Source organism: Antennarius striatus, chromosome 15 (genome assembly GCF_040054535.1).
Source record: "Antennarius striatus isolate MH-2024 chromosome 15, ASM4005453v1, whole genome shotgun sequence".
In the NCBI taxonomy this organism is placed as follows: Eukaryota; Metazoa; Chordata; class Actinopteri; order Lophiiformes; family Antennariidae; genus Antennarius; species Antennarius striatus.
The window spans coordinates 14,741,230-14,768,916 of record NC_090790.1 but is presented as its reverse complement, the minus strand read 5'-3'; the positions used below and the strand labels follow the sequence as shown (position 1 = coordinate 14,768,916).

At 41.1% G+C, this 27,687-nt stretch overlaps 3 protein-coding genes across 4 annotated transcripts; 1 reads left to right on the top strand and 2 right to left on the bottom strand.

Moving 5' to 3' along the window:
• Positions 1-3,110: 3,110 nt before the first annotated feature.
• On the bottom strand, positions 3,111-7,846 carry LOC137608321 (BTB/POZ domain-containing protein KCTD9-like). Its single transcript, XM_068334607.1, has 12 exons — positions 7,688-7,846; positions 7,411-7,532; positions 7,291-7,334; positions 7,109-7,202; positions 6,966-7,024; positions 6,766-6,894; positions 6,622-6,689; positions 5,786-5,881; positions 5,540-5,689; positions 5,350-5,455; positions 5,092-5,225; positions 3,111-5,013 (listed from the first exon to the last, which is right to left on the bottom strand). Exons 1-12 carry the CDS (start codon positions 7,733-7,735, stop codon positions 4,897-4,899), a joined length of 1,167 nt encoding a protein of 388 aa, XP_068190708.1. The 5' UTR covers positions 7,736-7,846; the 3' UTR covers positions 3,111-4,896.
• Positions 7,847-8,765: 919 nt separating this feature from the next.
• marchf5l (membrane-associated ring finger (C3HC4) 5, like) lies at positions 8,766-13,185 on the bottom strand. Of its 2 annotated transcripts, none has more exons than XM_068334633.1 (7): positions 13,074-13,185; positions 12,021-12,104; positions 11,626-11,828; positions 11,234-11,364; positions 10,975-11,146; positions 10,432-10,598; positions 8,766-9,631 (listed from the first exon to the last, which is right to left on the bottom strand). In XM_068334633.1, the coding sequence occupies exons 2-7, from the start codon at positions 12,047-12,049 to the stop codon at positions 9,467-9,469; spliced, it is 867 nt and encodes a 288-aa protein (XP_068190734.1). In that variant the 5' UTR covers positions 12,050-12,104; positions 13,074-13,185; the 3' UTR covers positions 8,766-9,466. The 2 variants fall into 2 exon arrangements, with proteins under 2 accessions (XP_068190734.1, XP_068190735.1); XM_068334634.1 differs by having other exon boundaries at positions 13,128-13,154.
• A 1,014-nt stretch (positions 13,186-14,199) lies between these two features.
• actr1b (actin related protein 1B) lies at positions 14,200-21,146 on the top strand. Its single transcript, XM_068335599.1, has 11 exons — positions 14,200-14,385; positions 15,948-16,012; positions 16,944-17,019; positions 17,239-17,364; positions 17,456-17,580; positions 17,958-18,174; positions 18,245-18,337; positions 18,425-18,599; positions 18,748-18,809; positions 19,029-19,069; positions 19,222-21,146. The coding sequence occupies exons 1-11, from the start codon at positions 14,338-14,340 to the stop codon at positions 19,322-19,324; spliced, it is 1,131 nt and encodes a 376-aa protein (XP_068191700.1). The 5' UTR covers positions 14,200-14,337; the 3' UTR covers positions 19,325-21,146.
• Positions 21,147-27,687: the final 6,541 nt, after the last annotated feature.

The following is a 27,687-nucleotide window of genomic DNA, read 5'->3' as shown; positions in this document are numbered from 1 at the left end:
GATATCTTCCAGCAAAAAAGAAAATTGAATTTGTACTTTGACAACACTTTTTTTTTCTTGTAATGACATTTGAAACTTCCTCTGCTCAGAATCAGTTGTGCTGGTTTGTTGTATGTTTGTTAGGAGGGTTACGCAAAACCGCAGGACACAAAACCACAGGGCTCCTGAAATATGAATGAGTCGAGGAGTGGATACACATCCATTGTTTCAAACACTGCATCCTTTTGTTGCTGTTTTTGTATTTTTTTGTTTTTGTTTTTTACAGTTTTAGCAGTTACACTTGAAATATTGAACAGAGCTCCATGAAACTGGGTGGCAGAACTGACACAGTCCCAGAGAAAGAACCAATGGAATCTGGACTAGATCCAGAGAATCGATTGGATCTCTTTATTCAGAGAGGAGGAGATGGTTATAATTTGGGAAGAAAAAAAGAAAATGCTGAACCAACTGCTTTCCTAATATATACCTATAGATGGATGGAGATCTATGTTCTGATGGTGAGAGATTCTTTTACAGGTGTTTTCTACAAACAGACGTAACTCCATGGAGGCTGTGGCCCTTGAAGGGGCCGCTGAGCCTTGGTGGGGGATAAAGAGTACTGCATGCAATATCCCTTCTATTCTTGATATTCTATATTTCAACATTTCCCAAAAATTAAATTCCATAACATTTCTCTAAGTTTAGTCTACAATTTCAGGAGTCAGCATGCCCAAGAAACAATGGACGTAACCTTAATCTCTCTATCTTTATCTCAGCAACTCGTGGTGAAACATGTCTTTTTTACTGTTGTGCGATGCATTCAAACCATCGGACAGTCATCAGCTGGGGTTTACAGTTCATGCTTTAAGAATAGTGGCTACAATTAAGATTCAAGAATTCAAGAGATTGAGTGTGATAATGTGTTTTCTTTAATATGATCTTTTTAATTTGTTCAATGGAAACGATGCCGTTTCATTTCATTTTTGGGATCATCTGAAGACTTGAGTTAATCACCACGAGCTGCATGAAGTCTACTTATTTTTGAGTTATTTTGGAGACTGCTGCAATAATGCTTTAATATAAAGCAGTATGATGTTTTATGTGGTGAGTTTCGCGGCTCAGGAAATACGGAGAACTTTGTTTTTTAATAACTTTGAAAATACTTGACTCTGACTGAGAAATGTGTCGGGTAGCAAACATGCAATTTCAGATGAGCATGTGATTTGATTAAATGTTAAAAATAGTTTGTCAGCTGTCTGTTTTTGCACATATTTTTGATTCTGGTTGTGCATTTTGCTGGTTTGAAACTTCCTGCATAGAAAGCCTTTATTCCAGCAGCACAACCTCTGAAACTCAAACTGTAATCAGCACTCAGGTTGAGGAGGTGTGCAGAAACCAGCCACATCAACACAAAAACTTCCAGCCCACAGGCTTGCATTTTATTACTTCTTCCAAGCATGAAGTGAAGCAACACACTCCTGTCTCAGAAAATACACCCACCTGTCTCCTTTGACACACACACACACTGCATGAGGGAGTGTCTTGTTCAGCAGCTGCCAGAACGTCTTAAACCAGACGGGCCACGACCAGCTGATGGTGGATGGTTGAAAACACAACATGAAATTGATGCAGGCTGCAAGAATAACTGTAGATAAGCCAGAGGACTTTTGGATGAAGAAATAAAAATCAACTTTATTAGTCCACCCTAGGGGGAATTATTTGTCCACTGCAGTTGTCAGGTTCACATGGGACTTAAACCGGCCACCCTCCGGTGAGCTACTGCCGCCCTATGTTGTGAAAGAAAACAAAATCTGTTAAGGTTTTTTTCCCATTTAACCCTAAAATGATGGATTGCTATGATGAATGAGAACAAAAACACCTTGTGAAAGTGTCTGCAAACACATTTTTACAGTGTTCTCGTCACTAAAAAAGGACCTTTTACAACATTTGGTTTAAGAAGCTAAATCATTTGGTTTAAGAAGATTATCATTTGGTGGGAACCAAATGATAATCTGAGACATTTGCTTTAATCCTTTGAAGTTTTGTGGACATTTTCTAGCAGCTTTCTGAGGCTCAATTTTATTCTCAAGCTTTGTGAAAAGAGATCATATAGGACAAACCCTGAAAAGATGCTTCCTGGATTTCTTTAAATCTCTTGCAGATTATGGGTTCTAGTTCTTAAATGGGTACTAAATCTGAGGACAACTAACGGAGTGGAATATTTCAGTTAAATAGGCAACCCACTGCAGCATTTCACGAAAATTCATCCTTTATTTTTGTGAGTAATCATGTTGACAAACCAACAATGAACAAATAGAAACAGGTGAAAACAAAACCTGTTATAGCCTATTTTCATGGACCAACTGGTACCAGGCATGTATTTAACTAGAACTGGACCCGTTGTTGCCTCAAGACTACAAACCCACCAATCAAGACCTTCCACCCACAGCATCATTTCCTTCGTAAACACAGAGAACAGAACAGCATCATGTTCTCATAATGGAAGGCTCAGGTCCACAGGTGTTTTTACACGGTCATGTTTTTACCATAAAGACAGAACATGTGTCAGAAATAATCCAGATGTAGCCTGGAGACAGACCAACATCTATGGAAGAAGCAAACAGGATGCTAGAGGTTCGAGGTCCGGATCCACATCTGGAGGAATTGTTCTATATTTGACTGGTTGTTGATGCTGAATTAAACAAACTCTGAAAATAGTCTCCACAGCTTGTTCTCCTCTATGTTCAGAACTACAGGAAAATACTCTCATGAACACGGTGTACCAATTTTCATTTTATGACGCTGGTCACCAACATTGGGGCAACACTGCCCCCTGTCGGATCATCGGTGTACAACACCCTCCTTTAATAGAAGCGCGTCAGTCAGAATAAAATTCAGAAAATTTAAATTTGCCCATACAGTTGGAATTAACTGTTTGCTATTGAATACACAGACTATAAATTCCTTTATCAAAGTATAAATTCAGACAGAAACAGGAAGCCGATTAAAGAGAGAAGACATCAGCATTAAAACGATGGATGTTACAGGGAGCAAAACACACGTCTTAGATACGCATCTCTATCAGGACCTGCTCCAAAAGAAGGTAAGGAAGTGAAAGCAACGAGAAAAAGGAAAGTTCAAAGAAAAACATTTATTAAATAGAATAAAATAATTCAGCAGATCAGACAGTTCAAGCACCTTTACGTTACACACCAATATATGATGTAATGCCTGTTAAAGGAACAGTTAAGCTAAAAATGTAATGTAGTCTTTAGCTTCTTAAACCAAAATTATTATGTATGATGCAAGAAACATTTCAAGGAGGTACAAAACTAGTTTGGAAAGATGTCAGTTACATCCTAGAATCTTCACTGGTGCTTTCGCCACAAACATTTTCCACTTAAAAATTAGTGAAAGTAACATCTGTTCAAATCTCTTCTGGAGACTCGGAGTACATTAACATTTTTAAAATGTTTACCATCAAAGTAGCTGCTTGCAGGATTCTTTTAAAGTTAAAGAAATCATCATCTTCTTCAGCTGTTTGCTGTGAAGCTCCAGAAATGTTCAGTGGGTGTCTGGGAGATTTTCCATCAGGGCTGGGATGAGGTGATAACACGAACTGTTCATTTAACACCAGTGAGTTAAAGCTACATAAAAACAAACAAACACACCACCGTTCAGCAGGACGCGACATTTACACAAACCCATGTTGTTCCTGTCGACACAGGAAGGCCCTAACGACGCGTATAAAAAGTTAAGTGAGCAGAACGTAGATAAGGTCCCTGCTTAAATGAAATAGTTCTCATCCTGTTATATAATAATGACATAAATTTGTACAATCTAGTTTTATATTTCACTACTTAAAAAGGCAGTTTTCCTCCAAAAACTGGACGGATTTAAGGAAACACCTGTCAGAGGTTCAATAGTAATGACACAATCATATTATAAAAACAGATTAAAAAAAAAACAACACCTGGTCAAAAATTAAACTGGAAACGTCTTTTTCACCAGCAGCAGGGGAGAACAAAGAGGATGATGATGACGATACGTTAACTACAAAAAAGTACCACTAAAAAAATGAATTTAAAAAGTAAACAATAAAAAGACACAAGCTGGACCTTTTCTTTCAAAACTGAACATTTAAGTGTTGAATTATTTCCTTTTACTTTAAAGCTTAATGAGCGCTGCTGGAAAAATGACTCTGGTTTTGGATCTAATGCATTCAATTAAAATGTGCTTGAAAATTCTTTAAATGGATGAAAACAGAAAAAAAGGTTAACGAATGTCACAAAGATAGTAAATGATCCATTGAAGACATTCAGTCGATCTGTTTCTAGATGAAACACTAACATTTTGTGTTGTTTCTGCTCCTTAAAGGAGAAACACTTGAACAAATGGCATTAAAAAGCTGCTTCCATTGAAGACATATTTACACGTTTGCTTGATAGGAAAAAAACATTTGGCATTCATTGGTCATCAGAGAGACGAGAGTTGATCCTGCTAGGAGTCACTTATGATAACAATCCTGATCCTGATCCAGGATCAGGATCAGGACGTTTTAAAGAAGACAAACTCAAACCTGCCTTTTCCATCTCAGCGTTAACAGTGAAATGCTGCATGCTTTTCACGTGAAACTCCACAATTGCTTTTCAAAATAAGACATTCCATTTTCGGCAACATGGGGGAGACGGGATTCGTATTTTTGGCTGAACATTTCCAACATAACAGGTTCATCCTGATGTCTAAAATCTTTGTAAGGATTTTTTTTTGGAGACACACATTTTTCTCTCTTTTCAAGTATCCAGAAATTCAGGTTGCATTCAGGTGCACATGAAAAATAAGACAGCATCTGACTTGCTTGATCGTGAAACACGACACTCCCCCTCTTCAGTGGGACTAAAACACAAGCTGGAAGATTCAGCGAACGCTCTGGGACATGTGCAGCGGCGTCAGCATCTCCTCAAAGATGGCTCCCTTCACGTTGGAGCCCCTCAGGTTCGCCTCCTGAAGGTCACACCCCGATAAGTCACAGTTCTGGAGGAAACACAAGACACCCAAATAAAATAGAGATTCAGATTTTAATTAAGAATGTGTGTGCGCGTGTGTTGTCACCTCCAGATCCGTGCCCGCCAGTGTGGCTCCTCTCAGATTACAATTCTTCAGTTTGGCATTTTTTAGCGTTGCGACCCTCAGGTTGATCCCCGTCATCTGACTCCCCTCCATGTCCACACCCTTCAGGTTGGCTCCTGCACACACACACACACACACACACACACACACACACACACACACACACACACACGAGCTTAACATAGAATCCACTTGCTCAGGTGTGTGTACCTGTAAGAGGAATGTGATTGGCTGCTTCACCTTCCAGGTTGGCTTTGATTCCCGCTGGATCTTCAAAGTTACATCCTCTGAGCGACGCTCCTTCGGCGTTGGTGCACAGCATCTTCACCCCCTGCAGGTTGGCGGCCTGAAATGGACACACACCAACACGCAACTCACTTAAAGACGTTAAACCTCATTACATGTCCTCCAACGTGAAAGCGGCACTCACATCGAGACACGCCATGGACAGGTCGGCTCGCTCCAGGTTGGCCCCACTCAGGTTGGCGTGGCTCAGGTTTGCTCCTCTCAGGTTGGCCATCTTAAAGTTGATGTAGCGCAGATCCAGACGTGACAGATCCGCTCCATTAAAGTTCAGACCCTTCAGATAAAAAAAAAACAACAAAAACATAAGTGCATGTAGAAGAGATGAGGGGGGGGGGGTCTTGTTTTATCAGGAACTGCTGATGTTTGGTACCTGACACCGCAGCTCAGACTTGGTGGTTGTGGCCAACAGGAACCTGATGAACTCCTTGCGGGTAAGGGGTGAGTGGTCATCAGGAGGCTGAGAGGACTGAAGAACAAAACATGTGGTCGAAACATATACAGGTATATATATATGTTTTTTAGCCACACCCAGCTCTGAGCCGCAGACCTGGGCTTCTAGGTGGAGAATTCAGGGATGCTACATCAGCTGTCCTCAAAGGGCAAGATGTAACTTATAAATGTAACTAAATGTAACTCAAAGGAATATAAAATAAATGTAACTACTCCTTAATGTTAAATAACTTATTCAAATAACAAACATTACAGTTGCACAGAAAAGAAATGTTTGCTTGTTGCTCTGTTATTACATAAATCCTTTTAATTTGTCAAGTTATGAAACCCACAGAACTCCATCAATCAAGGATCAAACTATCCAAGCGAATAAAGACAAATAACGTCAAACACAAGTTAGGACATTAGCTTTGTTCTAAATGTTTTTTTCAAAGTTAAAATGGACTTAATTACTGCATTGTGGGGAATGACGTTTTTGGTCAAAGCACATTTTTGACCTATTTTGACACTCTGACCTTTCATGCTCTCAAGGGCCACATAATATTATGTGAGGGGCCACATTTGGTCCCCAGGCCTTGATTTTGGCATACGTGGTGTCGATGGTTTCAGCCCCAGACCTCTAAACATTGGCTTTAGATAAAATTGTGAGACTCCAGAACCTTCAGTTGGAAACAGCTACTAGATGGCCCCATTAGTCTCTGGCTCCTACACCCGTAGTCGGACCCCTGACGTGTGGGACGACATGTATTCACTCACCTTTATGAGGGACTCCAGCTGTTCGGCAAGCTCCTCAATCCCAAAGAAACGAGCCTCTTCCAGCACACCTATAGAGGAACAGATGAAGATGAGCAGACCTGTCACCTGGCAGCTCGTCTTCCCTCTCAGTGTCAGCTGTCATACCCAGAGGGTTGATGCCCTCGTTGATGATGAGCTGTCCGTGTCTCAGATAATTCAGAATGGGCTCAAAGTAGTCTGGGCTGCGATCGATCAGGTACGCCCCCTGAGAGTCCTGCTTGTTTCCCCAAACATCTGAAACGGCAGACACAACGTTAACATCAAAATCCAATCAAAACATCACTGGAGGTCATCGGGGGCTTCACCTTTCTCTCTAAACATGTGAGCCAGCATGCTCTCCGGCTCCTTACTGACCAGCGTGCTCCTGAAGAAACAAACACAAACAGCTGAGCTTTGCTTTTAGCAGACTTACACACTCTATCCTGCCAACAGCGAGGGTCACATTTACCTAGTTGTGGTGAAGCAGCGTCCGCCAACATTCAGTGTCAGCCAGTCAGTGTGAGTCTGAGCCTTTTCAGAGCTGCTGAAGTCCTCCAGAGGATCTGCACAGACATAGATTCAGTTACGGAGTCCATTTAGATTAGAATATCTCCACATCTACTGACACTTTTCCTTTCATCATAGACTTACCATCAAACGAGTTCTCCTCTGATATGTACAGCACGTCATCGTCTCTGCAGGAACAGACAGATTGGAACAAACTGGACATTTACTGCAGTGATGGTGGAGATAAACCGGGTTCGGTCCAACCTGATCAGCGTCATGTCGTCTATCAGGCCGCCGTTCCCGTTATAGACGCTAGAGGCTCTTATCCCCAGTTTGGAACTGGCCACAGACAGTAGATCCTCCATGGAGCCGTACACGGCCACCACCTGTGTGATCACACCGACAACACACACCTGTTCAGCCAACAGCGCGTCCAGCATTACCCGCTAACATTAGCTAACATGATAAGCTAGCTATTGTAGTTTAGCACAGATGCAGACATGAACGCTAACATTTCGCCGTCTTTTCTTCCATAAATCACCTTCCCATTGGACGAAGTTCCGTTAACGAACAGTGTGACTCTCCTCATGGTGAAATTAGTCGGTTGAACTGTCGTTTGCAGTCAGATTTATCCATTAAAACACATCCTTTAGCCTGACTCCTTCCTTTACTCTTCAACTCCGTTGAAACACACAGGAAGGGAAATTAGCCAATCATCTACTCAGACCAGAAAGTAGTAGCCAATCAGAGTGCAGAGTGGGCGGGACCAACACAACCATGAACTATAACAATAACAGGGCAAACGCCGTAGGGCGCTTTTAATTTCAATGTCTGTTTGGTTAGATCAAAAATAAAAGAAGCAATCGATGAATGATGTGTAAAATTACAATATGTAATGCTCATCTGATCCACCTTCAGGTGAAATTCATATTTAGAGAACAGCATTTACTCTGGTTCTTTGTTTTTCATTTAGCACCATCAACAGAAATTAAATAATTATTATATAAAAATCCTACCAGTTGCGGTGATATTCCAGATGTCATTTCATCCCAAGCTCAGTGCTTTTATAGAGAAGGTCAGATAGACAAGGACGTGGTTGTTATTGTGAGAGGGTATAAAATGTCACAGGAGTTTTAGAAACAGCTTTAAGAAACTGTTCTGACTAAAATTAAGAGCTTTGTACAACAATGTATGGGTGAAAAGAAATAACATGGCTGAATCGTCGACGTTTTCATTTAAAATGACCACAAACACTTTTGACATATTTATCTCCAGCTATTAGACATTAAAATACATGTTTGTTTGTTTTGGGGCTTTTTTTAAATAAAAGGCTTCAGACAAACGCTGCTTCTCCAACTCTGTTTGCTTTGGCTGTCATAAAATAAAAATACTGCAAGCAGCCAAACCACAAATGACTGATCCTGCACAATGCTGACATGCTTTGACTGGGATTAGACTGGTTAGCAGTGGGACCTGTGGGAGGATTTCACATTGCACTGGTTCAACCCAACCGCATCCAAAACGACTGACTCAGCAGGGTTACATGTTAAAACAAGACATCCCATATGGAAGTAGCAGATCGACTGAGCCGGGAACATTAGAAGAAACTGCTCCGAAAATAAAAAGTTAATTCATTTATTTAATACAGTTGGATCAAAGTTTATAAAACAGCAGGTCCAGCTGATTGGTTAACATGTAACATGTGACCCTAATATCACAATTCAATGTCTGGCAGCCCAGCCAGACACTGACTGTGTGAAGTTCTTCAAATATGACTTGAGAGAAATATGTTGGTATTTAGAGATAGTGCTTCACCATAAGAAAGAATGACAAGTCAGTAGAAGTTTCACCACAACAGTCCGTTTTTGATTGATTACCGTAACACCGTCAATCAGAAGATTCCAGTATTGGACGAATGCAAGGAATCATACAGCTACAGAAAAGGATTTTCATCGGGAAAGAAGTCTGAACTTCTATATCCACGTAGGGGAAATCAGACCTACCAGCTCTCCCAGCGTCCTACGCGTGGGGAGGAAGTGCAGACGTATTGACCAATCTAATATGCAGTCAGTGGCAGTTTGATGTTTGGCAACTTGGAGGAGTTGGAGTCATCTTGGAATTACAAATTAAAAGGTTCCACGGGCTGAAAGCTCGATAACATTCAGGCTGCTGATAATCTGATGAAGGCACATCATACAAACTATGTCTAGAATCCAAACACTCGCTCTCAGCGGTTTAAAAGGTCATTGTTCTGCACTGTTTCACGGTACTATTGATTTTATCTCCACTCTTCACCTCGATCCACGCTACTGTAATAAAACTATTCATTGCCACTGTCCTCTGTGTCGTCCTCTCCGCTCTCACTCTGTTCATCCTGGTTTGTCTCTGGGTAGTTGAGGATGTGTCTGTTGGCCTGAATGATGTACTGCTGCTGTCTGAAATAGATCTTCAGGGCTCCCTTCATCAGCACGAAAGCAATTCCACCCTGTGGAGAGAGAGATTAGGGATGAGAGGATGAGGTCAGCTGTAAAACATGTGAACACAAGAAGAATAATGAAGTGATGTCTAGTCCAGACAGGAAGTCTCATTCATTCACATATTTTCTGATTCCAAACAGGGGTCAAGTTCATCCTTACTGGAGGATTCCAGGTCAGATGAGATACAAGCTATCCCTGCAGTATCTCCTGTGTCTATCTCTATGTCCAGCCGGATGGTATCAGAGTATCTCAAGAAGAACACATCCATTTCAACATAAAGGAGCAGCAGCTCTGCTCAGAATCTCAGGCCGAGCCCCTCAAGAGACGACACATTTCAACCTCTAGCACCATGTTAGTACAAAGATCTCATGAGCAGAAGTGAGGAGCAGAAGAAGACGTGTAATTAAACCCCTTAGAATCCTACATTAGCTGCAGAAAAAAAGCTCATCTCAAACTTTGACTAATGTCTCTAATAGATTACTATCTATTATTATCATAGACTTTGTTTAAAAACTGTCAAGCAGAATGAAATTTTGTCATGAAATCAAATCTATTATAGAATCTGGTGTTACTTTATGACAAAAATTAAAAATGTTCCGTGTCCTTCATTTATTATGTACAGCAAAACAACTTCATGTTATGTTATGAAGCTGATAGAAGCAATATTGTTATGTTTCTACCATGCTTGAGAATTGTTACTAACAGACTATGGACAAAAGTATTTAGACACTTCATCGGTCACAAGCTTCTGCTGTAATGAGACTCCAGGCATCAGATGAATAGCATGCAGGACGTGAGTAACGCCCACCAGCACGGTGCGCTGCAGGTTCGACGCCACCTGTCCAAACAGCAGCCGTCCCACCACATTGGCGATGGAGGGAAAGATGAGGGCCCCACACAGAGTCCTGGACACGGAGAGGTGGTCTCCTGGACCGGCGCCGTCCATCGAGACACGGGCTAGATGATGACTGCGACCTGAGGGGGAACCCACAGCCACAGTCATGCGATCATATCAGCCAATCTTCTCAAGGCAACCACTGCACACATTTTCCAGCAGCACATGATCAATATCATGTTTTAATTTATATTATTATTATTATTAGAAGAAGAAGCAAAATCAATTTATAAGAGATTAACAGAATGACTACAGAGACTTCTTTACTCTCATGCCGCACCTTTAATCATCATAACTTTAACCTACGGTTCACCTCCTCAGGTCTCAAGCCTGTTTCATTGTAGTTTCTCTTCATCAGCAAAAAATAAGGATTATTGCTGTTTATTGATGTTCTATCATTTCCTATCAGATTATCTTGAATTAGTTTCAAGCGGCTAGATGCTTGTGTGTCACTACCTGGTAGCATGTCCTGTCTGTAGGAATATCTCTGCCACAGTCTCACGATGTAATCCTCCCACCGGATCATCTTCCCCAGGACAAGCGCCACAGGAATGGTGGGAAGACCCATCAGAAGGAAGAGAGGGTCGGCTCGCTCCATCACGCTGAGCCCCTTCTTATGGCCCACAACCTGCAGAACACAGACAGAGCTGAACACTGGAGGCCAGTAACACTCTCCCATTCTACAACTCTGTGCAGGACTGTTGGGTCTGGTGACCTGCATGACCGTCACAGCTCCGTATGTGACGGCGGACCAGTAGATGGTCCCGACCACCACCCCGACTGCAGCAAAGGGACTGGCCCGGGACAAGACTCGGTCTATCTGCTGGAGGAAATACACCAAGGGGCCTGAGGAGGAAACAGACATGGAGAAGTTGCTAGAAAATCTAAGAGGCCCCACACTGTGGAACTGTGCTTACTGGTTATCACTGGGGCTCCTGCTGAGGAGCCACATCCCGCTAGCTCCAATGTTTTTTTTACTAATTCAACTGGATAAAGACTTGTGCCACTGCCAACATCAAAATAAATAGTTCTAGTAACTCTTTACCCCTAAAACTCTGCGTGGTTAAAGTTTCCCTTCTGTTCAAAATATGAAAAACGTTCATTTACCCATCTTGGGGAAGGTGATGTGATATTCGGTGCCACACTGTGGGCAGCTCACAGTTCCCCCAATGTTTCCTTTCAGCTTTTCGTCCAGCCAGCGCTGCAGACAGGACTGGTGGATCCATTTTGTGCAGCCTTTACATCTGCAGGGACTCACCCACTCTGCGTTGTGGTCATCTCGCTCTGTCGCAAAACACACCCAACAGTGTCTGGAGAGCAAACAGAAACGGTGTAATGATGCAAAGAGCTGACTGCCAAACATCTGGTCAAGGGGTTAGTTTCTAGCATGTATAACTGATTTAAAAATGTGTGACACCTAGCTTACCAGGCACACTCACAGTATTGTATGATTCATCAGAAAAAGATCCTGACAGACTAAAAAACCTGAGAAGCGTTCTTACTTCTCAGTCTGCTCCTCAGTCAGGGCCATGGTTCTGAACAGTTTCTGTTCTCCTGGATGTTATCATGAAGCCCACAGCAGAGACCTGGAATGATCACAATGGACTTCTGAGTCAATCACACTCATGAATACACGCTCATGAAAACACACTCATGAATACACACTCACGAATACACAGTGCTGAGGCACATTTAGGAAGACAGCAGGAGTGGTGCTAAAAAGTTCTTCATAACAGACAATGAAAAGATTTTCTTCAAGATTGTAGAAGATGACACCTATCTTAAAAATCACTTAATTTACTTCATATTCAAAAATACCTGAGGATACTGATTTCACACGCCATGTAAAATGATTACTTGGTTAAACACTGTTACAGAGAATGCATTACTTCATTTCAAGCATGACCGATTAACTACACTTAACTATGACTTAATGAAGTCCATTCTTCTTCTTTCCTCTTCTATTCTTAAGGTCACATGAAACAAAAGTAAAAGTTAAAGCAGCGGAAATGACGTCAGCACCAGACTGCACTAAGTGTTTTCAGTCCAGCTCTTCACATGTAAAATTAGAATCTTCATCTGGGTAGGGTCCCAGTTCTGGACCCCTCCAGCAGACATTGGGGTGATCAGACCCCATTAACACCAGGGAAAACCGGAAACACTGAGAGGGTCATGTTGTTAGACTTACTCACTGCCTTTAGCCCTGAGCATGACTGACAAGGAGGCAGGAACAGAAACGGAACCTGACCCCCACTGGGCAGTATGGGCCTCCCACTGACAATAACAACTGTAGTAATAATGACAGTAAGGCTTTTCAGTAATGTTAAGACTTTTATCCGTGTCTATTACGTTTTATAACACTTGACTATAACCTGTTCTAGCCCCACGCACGTGCTAAAGCTAACTGGAACAAGCTACTTAACTTCAGCTAAAACGAGGTTACTGTGTCTCTATGCCCGAGTACAACTAATCCCGGTTATCCGATAATACTGGTGTCCTCTCTGCCTGTCAGTGTAAAAACCGCGACCCAATGATGAAATAAAGACAACACATACCTGGAAAAATAAGAATATATAAAAATCTCAGATTATTTCACTACTTAATCGTACTTCTACGTTCTGTTTTGCTTATCGGTGACGCTTCATTTCCAGGAAGAGACACGAGGACGGGAGCGTTGTGATTGGTCAGCGCATGTGACAGACGATGTTGCGTTCAAAGTTCCGGGAAAGTTCAAACATATCTTTCGAGCTTGAAAAATTTCATCATCTCAGAAGTGATATATCATAATACTGTATTATATTTTTCTCTGACTCATTCATTTGATAGTTACTCTGTACGTCATGATTATTTGCTTATTACTTATTATTATTCTTACACTATTACTATTCGTACACTATTACACTATTATTGTACAATTTCCTCCGGGATTAATAAAGTATCTATCTATCTATCTATTAGAGTGTAATATCAATCTTATATAAAATTATAGATTATATTGCGTATGAATCACCAGATTTTCCAAATGTGTTTAGTCAATCTACTGGACGTGAAGAAAGTTCTTGAGGACCTTTCGTCTCTTGACCAAGAGACTTCTTCAGTTGAAGACTTCAACTGGATTTGAATTTAATAACTTTTTAAAAAATTTAGCAGTATAGAATATTAACAGTACAGTAATTAAAACTTATTAAAATGCAAAATGTGAATTTGAAACCTGAACCTTTTTATTAAAAAATAACGATCACAGCTATAGATTTGATGATGAAAATCCAATATATTGCCAAGTACTGTACATCATTAATAGTTGGCTTATTGTATTACTACAGTACATTGATTTTTTAAGATAATCACCTCAACCCTAAAGAAACATTTCCTTGCGAGTTAAATGACCTTTCTCCCCTCCATATCCGAACTCTGAAGCTACTATTATATACTTAAAGACATTAAAAGATGTAAAAAAAAACAACAACTGGTCCTTCTTTATTAAAAGACGCTGTTTTCCACTGGTTTGACAGGGGCGCTCTTCTTGCTCGTTGACAGGCATGACACGCATGGTATTCGATTGAGACCTCTGATTGGTTCATTTTCCTGCCAGTCTTAATTATTTTATACTTAATCTGATTGGTCGATTCTCTTGCCAGTCAAACGGATGCCGCGTTGATGTTGTTGTGGCGGAGAGGCGGGTCCACCGTCAGTAGCAGAGGAGCGGTAGCGGCAAGACGGTGCACCGTGACAGAGCGTTCTTTTACATGCTTGAAAAACTAAACGGGGACGAACACACACACGGATCTATAGAAACGTATCTGAAACACCCAGTCCGTCATGGAATCCTATGACATTTTGGCGAACCAGCCGGTTGTGATTGATAATGTAAGTATGATGATGTCATTCATCCACACCCAAACCGAGGCCGCTAGCTAACAGCGATTGCTAGCCTTTAGCTTAGTTAAATATTGTATTATAGCTAAACACAGTGGGTGTCAACCATAGTTGTAAAATGTGAAATATTTAACATGTATGCTTCACTCAACATGCTATCCACATTGCTGAAGTTACCGATGTAGTTAGCGGATCTTGATTTATCCATCCCAAATGAAGCACTAGCTAAACCTTCCGATAGCTAACAGCACTAACCGGGTAGCTAAGCTTCTCTTTGTAAGATCCCAATGTTATACTGTATGCTATTACAGATAGCTATCATATAGGGTTGAGGTCACAATTAAAGTCATAATAATTGATAGTATACAGCATTTTAATATGTTGCATTGTAATATGTTGCATTAACAGCATCTTTGCTTTGTGCAGGATGTAGGCACTGGTTATAGCCAATGAAACGATAACAGCGTTGGTGTTTCTCTTATTTTTACCTATTTTAGTGTCGTTGTTTAGTATATCTTGTTATCAAAAAATAATGTATAGTTCAAAACATGCTCACAAAACCATCCTGATTCTGCAATCTTCAATTAGTTCCTACAGTTTAAGATATTTTCTTTAGCAGCTGTCTGGTGCTGCAAGTTTGTAGAGCAACCAAACTTCATACGTCAATAGTTGGTCAACAAATAAATTGAAATCACAGATTATAAAGTATATAAATCTATCTAAATGTATCTAAATAAAGTTACATGCTATCAGGGCTCAGAATTTGCTATTGCACCTGAAACTCAGGTTCGATTATTTGTGTATCAGAGTTAAATACCACAGAGCAGTGCACTAAATGATGAACATCATTGGACAAATAAAACTAGCAGAACAAATCAAAATTAAGAAGAAACAGTTAATCCATTAAAAAAATGGTAAGGCATATCAAAGTCTGTGCTGTAATTCTAAATACAAGGAAATTATACAAACTGGAACAGGAAAGACAGAGTAAACACGGGATTTTAATGGAGATTTGAAAAGTGGTATTGATACTATATGATCTGTTCTGAAGGCAAAGATGGAACCAATGTTAAGAAGCTGCCACTAATTAGACTCGTCCACCCACAAAGGACCAATCTAGTTCTAAACAGCACTAATATCTTCAGGTCTAACAACCCTAGCAGGTGACAAGGAACATAAGGAATGCAGTGTGTCTGACAGTAGTCTGGGCTGGTCCATGGATACATTAAAAAACAGTACAAAAAATGTGTAATTAATCCTATAATAAACAGGCAGTTAATGTCAGAAAAAATGTGTTCAAATATAAGAAATTGTAACAAATTGAACAGAAACAAAACGGCAACTGTTCTAATTTGGTGTCTCTCCTGGACAAAGTCCTTGTAGAGATGGAAGTGATTGGGTTCAGTGCTGCTGCTCGTGGCTCGGCGGGTGATTCCTGCCAGCCTCGGGCTCCGTCTCATGACCTCCCTCTCACTGCTGGGAGATTAAACTGCTGCAGCTCAAACACACCGTGTGATGTTGAATGTAAATGTCTTCTGTCCTGTCTTCTTCAGGGATCGGGAGTTATCAAAGCTGGTTTCGCAGGCGACCAGATCCCCAAGTACTGCTTCCCAAACTAGTAAGCGTGACTCGAGCTCTTTTTTTCTGCTCATCTGCAACTTGTTTTATCAATTTATTCCAGTTAATGTGTCTATGACATGCTCCCGGTTTGTGAAAAAAATACACGTCATCGTTAGATTTCTGACATTAGCAGTTTGGACATTGTTTCATCATAGTTGTTGTTGATGATCCACGATGTTCACATAAAGACATATTCTTCCAAGAGTTTAGTCCCTCCATAGATGATCAATCAGTGACGTTAAAGGATAATTTAATTCCGGATAATCGGATTAAATAATTCAGTCAAACATCAAATTTAAAAATAACTCTGTTTAGTTCAAGAAATGAGAATGACAATGAGAAGATAACATAATCAATGTGACAGTCATAATTCTAACCATAGCTAATGTATGTTAATAAAACACACAAACATATGGTGGACATTTTTGTTTTGTTTTTATTTTTGCTTTTCAAATGAACATTTTAAGTTTGTTGCATAAAATATTATCACGTATTTTGTGTCATGTATAACAACACAGTGTTAGTTTTATAGAGGTTCAGACTCACTCATCTCCCAAAGCGAGAGTAAAGACATCATTTACATACAAAACTTAAATATTGAGTCTGGATTTTTGAAATTCTTCAAATGTCCTGTGAAATACACCTGGCCTCATGTGGACTAGTCATTCTGGTTCTTAAGTGACTTCGTCAAAGTCTGACACAGAAAGAAACAGCGGAATTTTAGTATAAAAGAGTGGATCAACACAGACATATTTTCTACGATGTTTATCACAGAGATATTAATAGAAACACCAGAAAAAAACCCTCCTCAGACCTCAGAGGATGAATTGCCTACAGTAGACAGTTTTGTTTGGAACAACATTTTTGCTGTTAGACGTTTTGTGTGTCTGTGTTTTGTTTTGTGTCTCACACTTCTGTGTGTGATGCAGCGTTGGACGTCCCAAACATGTTCGTGTGATGGCAGGAGCCTTGGAGGGAGACCTCTTCATTGGACCCAAAGCAGAGGTCACACACAGACACACACACAGACACACACATATTGACATTCCGGCTGTAAGAACGTTGTTTTGTTCAGTGGCCGATCAATACTAAAACCTCTGGCATCAAACCACAGACCCTCGTGTTGAGGGAGGATCGACTGAACTACTTGAGCTTCAGATATTGGTTGTTTTGATTTGCATCCTTTTCATGTCTCTGTATTTTTGTCTCTTCCTCTCTGATCAGGAGCACAGAGGCTTGTTATCGGTTCGCTACCCGATGGAGCACGGCATCGTGAAGGACTGGAACGACATGGAGAGGATCTGGCAGTACGTTTATTCCAAAGAGCAACTGCAGACCTTCTCTGAGGAGGTGAGCGCCTCCCTTCCTGACACATGATGATGACAATGATGATGATGGCAGATCGGTAATCCCCGCTCCCTGCATGTCCGTGTGTTTCTAGCATCCTGTGCTGCTGACCGAAGCTCCTCTCAACCCCAGCAAGAACAGGGAGAAGGCAGCAGAAGTTTTCTTTGAGACCTTCAATGTTCCTGCGCTCTTCATCTCCATGCAGGCCGTCCTCAGTTTGTAAGCGCACATTTACTCTGCCTGACAGCTATTGGCTAACATCAGCGCTAGTTCCAGGTCATTGGAATTAGGAGTATGGACTGAAGGAATCTAATCAGAACAACAAGTCAGAAATGAGTAACTTCAGCCTGGTGATGTGAACACGTCTTAAGGATAAAACTGTCTGTAATAAGTCCAACCCAACTTGCTCCATCTGTGCTGGTAGTCAGTGCCCCTCATCTGTAGGGGATTCAAACCAGCCTAAACATCCTCTCTGACCTTTATTAGCATCACTTAATGGTCCGTCTGACCTTCATCAGCCGGACGCCTCGAGACAGACGGTGCTTCCTGCATCAGTGCGGATTAACAAGGATGTCACTTACCTCTGTTTGATGCAGGTACGCCACGGGTCGTACCACCGGGGTCGTGTTAGATTCAGGGGATGGCGTCACTCATGTGGTGCCCATCTACGAGGGCTTCGCCATCCCACACTCCATCATGCGAGTGGACATTGCCGGACGCGACGTTTCACGATACCTCCGCTTGCTGCTGCGCAAAGAAGGGTACAACTTCAACACCTCAGCCGAGTTTGAGGTGGTTCGCACGGTCAAAGAGGTGAGACGGTCAGAAGTCGTCGGATGCGTGAAGGACTGCCTCATCTAATTGACTGTTTCTGGCTTTGCAGAGGGCGTGTTATTTATCTCTCAACCCGCAGAAGGACGAGACTTTAGAAACAGAGAAGGCTCAGTACGTTCTTCCCGACGGAAGCACTTTAAATGTGAGTCCGTCACGCGGCTCTGGAAGGGTTCTGGAACGATCGCACACACATTCCTCTCCTGACTTCAAACCGCCATCTCCCTTTCAGATCGGTCCGGCGAGATTCCGCGCTCCAGAGCTGCTCTTCAGACCCGACCTGATCGGAGAAGAAAGCTCGGGGATCCACGAAGTACTGGCGTACGCCATCCAGAAGTCTGACATGGACCTCCGACGCACGCTGTTCTCCACCATCGTGTTGTGTGGAGGATCAACGCTCATCAAAGGTGGGTGTCGGCTGAGCCTCCTACTCAGAGATTACACATTAGTCACAAAAATGACTCTGCCCTCTTTGGTTATTGCACTAAATGGCGACTCAGCTTCTAGCAGCATTGATCCCCCGTCTGAAGAACATTCACTGTTTTTCTCTTCCAGGCTTTGGGGAACGACTATTAACTGAAGTCAAGAAGCTGGCGCCCAAAGACGTGAAGATCAAGGTGGGTCCAGGTCCTCCTGACTGACCTGTGATGTGTTTGACATCCGTGACGAGTTTTTAACCGCCTGCTAGACGTCAGTCTTCTAGTTCACTCGTTTTTAGATAATGATATTGTGAGATTCCTGCTGATTTAGCAGTCGTTGTCTTTTAGTTTCAAACAAGAGAACAGCATCACAGTTAAACCTGAATTTTTACCTGTGGTTTCTTTGCTCCTGTCCAGATTTCTGCTCCCCAGGAGAGGCTCTACTCCACATGGATTGGGTAAGTACTCTGGTTGAGTTCCGGTGTGATTCATTCAGAACTTTCTGAACCTTCTACTTTGAAAATGGCACCACACCCGGTACTGGTGTGCATCCCAGATGGGGTCATAGTCCCGGTCTCCATGTCTGATCTAAACCTCGTCCTCCCTGCAGCGGCTCCATCCTGGCGTCATTGGACACCTTTAAAAAGATGTGGGTGTCGAAGCGGGAATATGAAGAAGACAGAGCACGTGCCATCCACAGGAAGACCTTCTAGTCGGGGCCGGTGTCCCACCGTTGCCCCCAGAACTGCCCTCAAATGCCCGCCCCCTCCCCCCCATCATCCAGTTGGAGATTCCTGCACCTGCTTCACCTTCTTCACCCAGAGAAGCTCACGTTCATGTGAGCTCATCATCTTCTTTGCCTCCTCTTTCATCCCCCCCCCCCTCCTGCTATAGGGTGACCCCCCCACCCTCCAAACACTTGCACACAGGGGGCTGCCAGGGCGTCTGGGGGGGCAGCGATTAGCACTGTGGGCTCTCCTGCAGTCGTTTTGCTCTACAAAAGCCCTGCAAGGTGTAGAATATCATGACATGTCAATAAACCCTGTTTTGTTTTTTTTTGTTTGTTTTGGGGTTTTTTGTTCCTGTTGAAGTTTCCATTCCAGACAGAAGATTTTTTTCTTTTCATGTCCATTTTGTAGAATTTTATCTCCTCCCTTATAGAAACACAGTGCTGGTGTCAATGAGCGGATAACCACTGCTTTATACATTGGGCCTAAACTGCACAACATGCAGTGTTAATGTTTATATGTTCTGACACTGAAACGTTTCTTCGTAAACGAGTCAGCTGATTAAAACAGTCGAAAAATTGCCTTGAATTTTTTTTTTTTTTTTTTTAATCAACTTGGGTTTACGGCAGTTGAGAAGCACTGATAGGTAATCTGGTGGCGTTTCAGTTTGGGTCTGGTCGAAATCATCCTAAAGTTGAAGGAAGGAGTGGAATGCTCTTCTTTTTTTCTTTTTTTCTCCATAAATCGTATCAAACATTTAAAGATCGTCGGGTAATTTATCGTCTGGCGTTACAACAGAGTTGGTCTCAGTCTTCCAGCCGATTCCTGGGTTTCAGTTCTTCTTCCTGTCACAGTGTTGCTCTCTGGTCAACAAAGAACTCAGATCAACAAGCTGATGTTTTACTTCCTGTCAGCGTTCTGTCCAACTCCGGTTGAGACAATCACTCCAGCAGCTCTGAGTTAAATCTTCTTACCGTAAACCTATTCATGCAATTGTGTATCGCAAATGTTTTGCAATCAATTCACGAAGACGCCGTATTGATATGACATGGATTCATCTAGTTGTCATTGATTTATTGCAGTGTTACATTTCTTGTTTGAACTCTGGCCACTAGATGGCAGCAGAACGGCAGATGCAGCTGAGACGAAGAACTCGGCATGCATCACCATGGTTACGGCATCCCTATTTAGTTGTGGCAGATTTATTGTGTTATTAGTTTTACCGGTTGAAGACGAGGCTGTGAAAACTGGGCCAACTTTGATCGTAACAGTCCAATCCCTTCGATTAATTTGTGTAAAGTTATTTCAGAAGGTTAATGCAGCGTGTGATCGCTTGAACCCGTCTGGGTTCAAGGTTTTTGACTCTCTGAAGACCCAGTTTGACCAGCTTTAAACGGTTTGTTTCCTTTCTGTTAAGACGGAGGTCGACTTTCCTTCTGTCTGTTTGTTGGTTGTGTTGGGTCACTCTGCCTCAGCGACATGAAGAACTGCCTCAATGTGTCGTTTTTTTGTTGTTTATTTATCGTCTCCTCTGTATCATCTGGATCTGCTGAGTTCCCTGCATCTCGCTGGCAGTGAAGGGGGTCGCCTCCACGTCCGTGTCCGCCTTACTCCGGAGCGTCCACGTCATCTCCTGGTTGTTTTTAAAAAAATTAAGGTGGTAAGACATCGTTTGTGGAATGCTTCATGAAACCAGCCACCGCAAAAAAAAAAACATGGGATAACAGACTAAAAATGTACAATAATGTTTATTCAAGTGTTTGCTTTTACTTTTGGTAAATTCAGTATAATAAATAAGTTAATGAGTGCTGCTCTGATTCTTGTCTTCTGTCAGCTTTAGACATTGATATGACATTTATAAAGACAAAAAATTTACATATATTCCACTACATAGTTATTAAAATGCAGCATCTCAAAGATGAAACTGAAAGCAAATGAAATGAAAACGTGAAAAATGTCAAAACCTGATGAGTCGTGTCTCATAAAAAAAATTGAATAAATTTATGTTTAAATTTCTACTTTCTGGCTGCAAGTTTCATCCATTATGAATTGTAATTTGTATCCATCACAGCATTAGTGCAATGCATGCTGGGAACCTTTTGCTATTTCGTCAGATTTTTGAATACATCGACAAATTATTCACTTGTAAAATTAATTAAATTAACTGATTAGAAGTTTTGGAACTGATATTTAAAACTATTTTTTTTAAAAATATAAATTAACCAGGTTATTTATGGAGAGAAGGGGGCCTACCTGCAGTATGTTTGTTCACCAACAGATGTCAGTCTAACTTTATTCTCTGTAATGTTCCTCCTGAACACGTGACTCCAGATATACAGTAGGTCCACCAATCAAGGTTCATCACTTATCAAAGAATTATTGATCATTTAGAGTATATAGTTTTCATTTTTATTATAGTTCAACACCATAAAACTGCACCGAACAAAATGATGCAAATATCCATCACTGGCATTTCGCTGAAATTCCACAACAGAGAAATGATCAAATATTCTACTTGTATGAGTAAAGCAGCAGCTTCCTGACATCCTTAAGTTAGTAGATGCAGTCAAACATTTCTGTACATCCTCCAATCATGAAGAATATAATATATGCCAAACTAACACTAATAGTTTTCTTTCTCAATGCAAATATCCTTACAAAGGGAGCTTTTGTTGGTGAACTCAGCTTTCTTCATTCATTTTTCATACACAACATTTCACACTTTAACAATATAATTTGACATAAATACAGTAAATTGGAGTTAAATTCGAAGCTGCGAGAGAACAAATAGACAATAAGCTCCTTTGTTGTTTCACGACAGGACAAATCCAGGATGGGTTAGACGCTGATCCCCTGAGCCTTTACTTTATTTCTACATATGCTAACACACAGACTATGTTGTCATCTGGCTTTAACAAGATAAGACTCTTACATTTACTAATAGCCAAAGCACATTTCATCCAGCGGAAACAGTTGGTTTCATTCATTTAAAAATAGAATATGAAGCTTTTCTCCACGAAAATGTTTGCAACCTTGTTGTATATTTAGTGCAGTCGTCTGCTTCCATCATCACAAACAGCATCTGCAGTATTTTCAGTGTTTGATCTCTTGCTGGACATTTGGGTTATAGAGTGAGAAACAACAAATGCAAACAGACATGAATGAAATTCTTAAACACTGCGTGGAGGCTGAACAAGGGCGAAGTAAATATGAGGATAATAAGTGTAAATATGTATTAAACCAAAACTGTTAAATTGACATTAAAAAAATACCAATAAGCTAGACCAATTTTCACTCAATCTCAGTTTAGGGTTGGGAGAATCTTGCCTTACGTCCAGATAATCTGACTGTTTCTTTGAAGGAAAGCTGACACCATAGAGTGGAAGGGAGCTGGAAAAAGGCCTAAAAAAATCTTATTGCATTGTTCTCACTCTGTTTTTTACTTCCCATCCATAATGTTGCCGTGGAAACATAGTAAACATGTGCTGTTCTAGTGATGCTAGTTTGGAAGGTAATAGATATACCCTTATGGCAGAGAGGAGCTCTGAGCAACAGGAACCCCGCCCACCGGCCTCCTGAGCTTCCATTTCAACTCTGACCTGAAGATTGAGCAGGAAAGCTGACGTTCATATTCTTAACTTTATCTATACATATTATAGATCGTTATGTTCAGCAGCCTCTTAGGGTGCTGACTATGTGCTTAAATCAGTCTGCCTTTTCACGCCCCGGATACACTTAAACATCGCTGATGTTAATTGGCTGTTGAAGCCTCTTATCAGGTTGCATCTTTATTCTCATTGGTTCATTCATATTCATGACTCTACATGAAGTCAGAACTACTGGTTCTAATAATAACAGTACAGGTTTTATTCTACCACTGGATCACACAGTATTGATTTGTACTTGTATCAATACATGCTCCAAGCATCAAGATCAATTAAAATGTTCTCAGACATGTCCTACTTCTGTCTTGGTTTTCTTTCCTTGTGAATTATTCCTTTGTCACATTTCCCAGCAGTTGTTTAATGCAAACTAAGCCCATGAATTATGGATGAGCTATCTCATAAAAAACAAAACGGGCAAACTCCAGAGGAAGTCGGCTGAGGTGAAAATGTAGCGGAGAGAATTCATCAGGTGTGGAGACGGTGCCACAGAAGCCTTTTAATCAGTTTGACATTATTTAACAGCGTGCTGGATTGATCCTGGGACGACACCCTCTTATCTCTGCTCCTGAGACCCGCCCCTGTAATCCAGCAGCTCCAGAGGAAATGTCTGGCGTGCAGGTCAGTCACATCCTCTCTGATGAACGAGTATCGCCGTGGAAACCAAGGTTTTCATTCTGCTGAGCAAAGAGTCTCCAAGGGACTTTGAATCTCATGTAGCTGTCAGTGAGGAAGTTCAGGACAAGAGTTTTGTGGAAGTAAATTAAACCGTTTAAACTGTGGTGTGGACGGAGGAACCACTTCATTGTATTCTTGCATATTTTACAAAGGTCTGTTTCATTCCTTGGACCCGACGTCTGTTTGAGTGCTCAGAAAAAAAAACTCTGATAATGTCCCATGCACTCAGGTTTTAATGCTTCAGACGGTGTGACGTTCTCTGATCAAGTCTGACAAACACCAAACGCATCGTCAGACATGATCAAAAATCCAGACCTGAGTCATTGTTTGTATTTAAACACACACCTGGATTAATACACGATTGAATGATAACATATGAATGGAATATTCAGAACACCACTGCTACTAATGGAGGCCAAAAGTACAAGTAAATATTGCAGGACTGTATTGTTTCATCTTATCGGTCAGATGTTGATTCGAACATTTCTCTCAGGCAATAATCTGGAGTCCAGTTCAAAATAAAGATTTTAGTATTGGCTATTTGATTATCCAAAAGGAACCAAATCCAGTGACATAACTTCAACACTGCGATAAAAACCCAACCACAATTTCAGACCTTTGTCAAAGATAGGCTTTTGTTTTGGCTCAGTGGGAACATTTGAACCTGGACTGTTTCACTGTATGAACCTGGACTGTTCACATTATGAACCGGGACTGTTTCACTGTGTGGATCTGGATAGTTTCACTGCATGAACCTGGACTGTTTCACTGCGTGAACCTGGACTATCTCATCCCATCAACTCTTAATCGAGATGATACTTCTTCTAACAGATTTGCAGTCTTTGATTGGCGTGTATCCATTTGACACAACCACATTGTGTCTCACGTCCTACTTTACGTCCTGATTTTGCTCCATTTAACAAACACCAAGGATGGGATGCGATCTAGAGAAACATGTCGTCAACTTTAGACCTCATGGCTTAAAAATTAAAAAAATTTAATACATAGGGATCTATGAACCAGTGTTACGGCATTGATTTGTGTGTGTGTGTGTGTGTGTGTGTGTGTGTGTGTGTGTGTGTGTGTGTGTGTGTGTGTGTGTGTGTGTGTGTGTGTGTGTGTGTGTGTGTGTGTGTGTGTGTGTGTGTTTCTGCACAGGTAACCAGGGAAACGAGGGAGCGGGTTATGGTTGTGCTTCCTGCTTTCCTGTTATCTTTCTTTCTCATCTCAGGCTGCAGCTTTGTGTCTGTCAGCTTAATAAATGTGTGTCACGATTTCAGCCAAAGTCAAAGTAATGAATGAAAAATGAGTTTGACCTCCCCTTAAAAACAAACTAACAACAACAATGGACTGTTTAAATCTGTGAATTGCATATTTGTCATGTTGGAACTCTTGAAAATATTTTCAGACGTGGATGCTCTTCCTGCCATAAGTCAGCCACAAAGTCCATTACTGCACATTTCACGAAGGAAAATCAATCCGATCCAGTACTTCAAATTTCATTGAGTCTCCTGCTGTCAGTGAGCTGAAGCTCAAGTTTATACCTGTATGGAAGTTTTCAAACGCGTTGAGAAAACACTTGAGAAAACAGCAGCAGCTCCCAGCGACCTCATGAATCCCTGGTGTCATGGCAACAGAGATGATGGCTGGAGTTTGAGATTTTGAATCACTTAAAGGAAAAGTTGACCCGAAAATGAAAATTCTGTCATTGTCTGCTGACTTCATGTTTATAGAAAGTCTGTCTAAGTTTTTTTTTTTCCCTACCAATTATTTCTGGAGCTCACAGTAAAACTATTTTCCTTTCTGCTAAACACCTAAAGAGTATTCACCAACACACACCTAAAACCATTCTTTACAGCTTGTACGTTGTAATCCAGCATTTAGACGATATATTGATATAAAGACATATCCATCAACGGTCACGTACGTCTGTAAAGGGGAAGAAGAAGAAGAATATGTCTAAAGGCAAAAATATTTTATCCATTGAAAAGATGCAGGTTGTTATTTAAAGATCTACAAAATGATAACCTGAAATAAACATATGGGCCAGAAATAGGAACCCCTGACCATCAAACGGTTTTTGATGCTTCAAAGGCTGAACACAACTACGATATTGACCTGTGATGAAGACGAAGGCTCTCCAAATGCAGACATGGGAGATTACAGAGACTTTCACACCAGATGCCACAGCAGAAGAAGAGACTACTGGCGGTGAGGTCTTTGTGTGTGATCAGTCAGCCGACCTGATGTCAGACCGGAGACGGACGACGTCTCATTCTGAAGATCCACAGTTAACTGTAGCTCAGCTCGTAGCAACGTTATTCTGGAGATCAGCTGGTTGTTGGATCAAGTCTCTTTCTTAGTCCTTTTTAAAGCGATCTCTAAATTTGATTTATTTTCAACTGTGAATTAACAAACAATGATGTCTAAACATCAGGAAAGTTTTTAGAGCTGGGTCTGAACCTTTTCCTCTTTAGCCATCATGCACTCTGGTGATGATAGCTAGCAAAAAAAAGTAATATAAATATTTGGTTGTATTTGTCCTTCAACTCCAAACACACATTTTCCCACCATTGTTTCTAATTGGACTGAAAGGACCTTTATTAATCAATACTGACCAGCTCCAGTTGGTAATGTTGCTAAGCAACAGCGTCTCCTAATGGAAGGGCTGAAAGAGGAGGAGCAGCTGGACTGATTTTTACCGCCTCTTGATGCAAGTGTTCAATCTGAGTAGCTCAGGTGGTACAGAGGCTGTTTGGGCATTGGTTCAGGAGGTCATGGGTTCAATCACCTCACCTGTCTGAGGTTTTTTGAACTCATCTTTTTGATCTGTGGCTCTCAGGTGTTTACTGACTACAGTACCTGTAGTGATTATCTGGAAGAAAGATGACAGACAGACAGACACTTTATTAATCACAGAGGAACTTGGAGATGGTTGTCTACCTTGACCAGTTGGCGTTACAGAAGACAGAAAAGAAGACAGAGAAAAGATGGGAAATAGGGTGGGTTTTGTTTTGTTTTTACAGCAAAGAGGAAGTTTGAAATGTTTTAAATTTGCATATTCATGAGCGTAGACTTTCCTGGCTTCACCTGCATGACTGAGACTCATCAGCATTATAGCCGGATTCATTAGTGCAACGGGTAATTTAATCAGCTTGTGATGAACAGGCAGGAAGTCAGCATGCAGCCAGAAGCCACTCAGGGGGGGCAACCTGAGGCCACTCCAGGCGTTCTGAGTGGGATGTGTGATGCACACAGAAGACGATGCCGTGTTCACACACATTCATGCTGAAAGCTGATTAGATGGAATCAAAAGTGAGTCTGTCTTTGATGGTGAACAGCAGACCTCCAATGATCTGAAGACACTCAGCATGTTTGGGTCTCAAATTCATCTGTGACTATTTTTAAACACCCTCCTCTACTCCATAACAAAATTCATGACATGACCTGAGATGTCATGAGAGAAATCGGTATGAAGGATGTTATTAGCAGCCCATTCTAGAACCGTACAGACGACCAACCCTGGAATTGTTTGATGAGGAAGAAAATGTACAAACAGGATGACTCTCAGGTGAGTTCTGCAGAGTCTTTTTCTCTAAGAGAACTTTAATCCTGAACCATGGTCTTGTTTTAAAAACATGTTCACAATAAGGTCAATGAAGAAGTCCTCCAACTTTTGCAGGATTAACACAATCAAAAATAATTCTTCTAACTACAGAAAAAATATTAGAAAAATCTAGAAATTGGGCATTAAAGCTATATTTATACTATCTGGGAAGTAACGTAAAGGCGGACAAATGGTGGCATATTTTCATGTAAAGACTCATAAGCACATTTCAGAGATGGATATTGAAATATTTCAATAACTGATGGGCATAAACTTCTCTGAAATAGATTCCATTTTAATAATGATGACATTATCATTTGTTTTAACATCACACCCATCACCTCACTGGGTTTTGGCTCAAATTAAATTACAATGACACAACATCATCTGGAATAATCTTT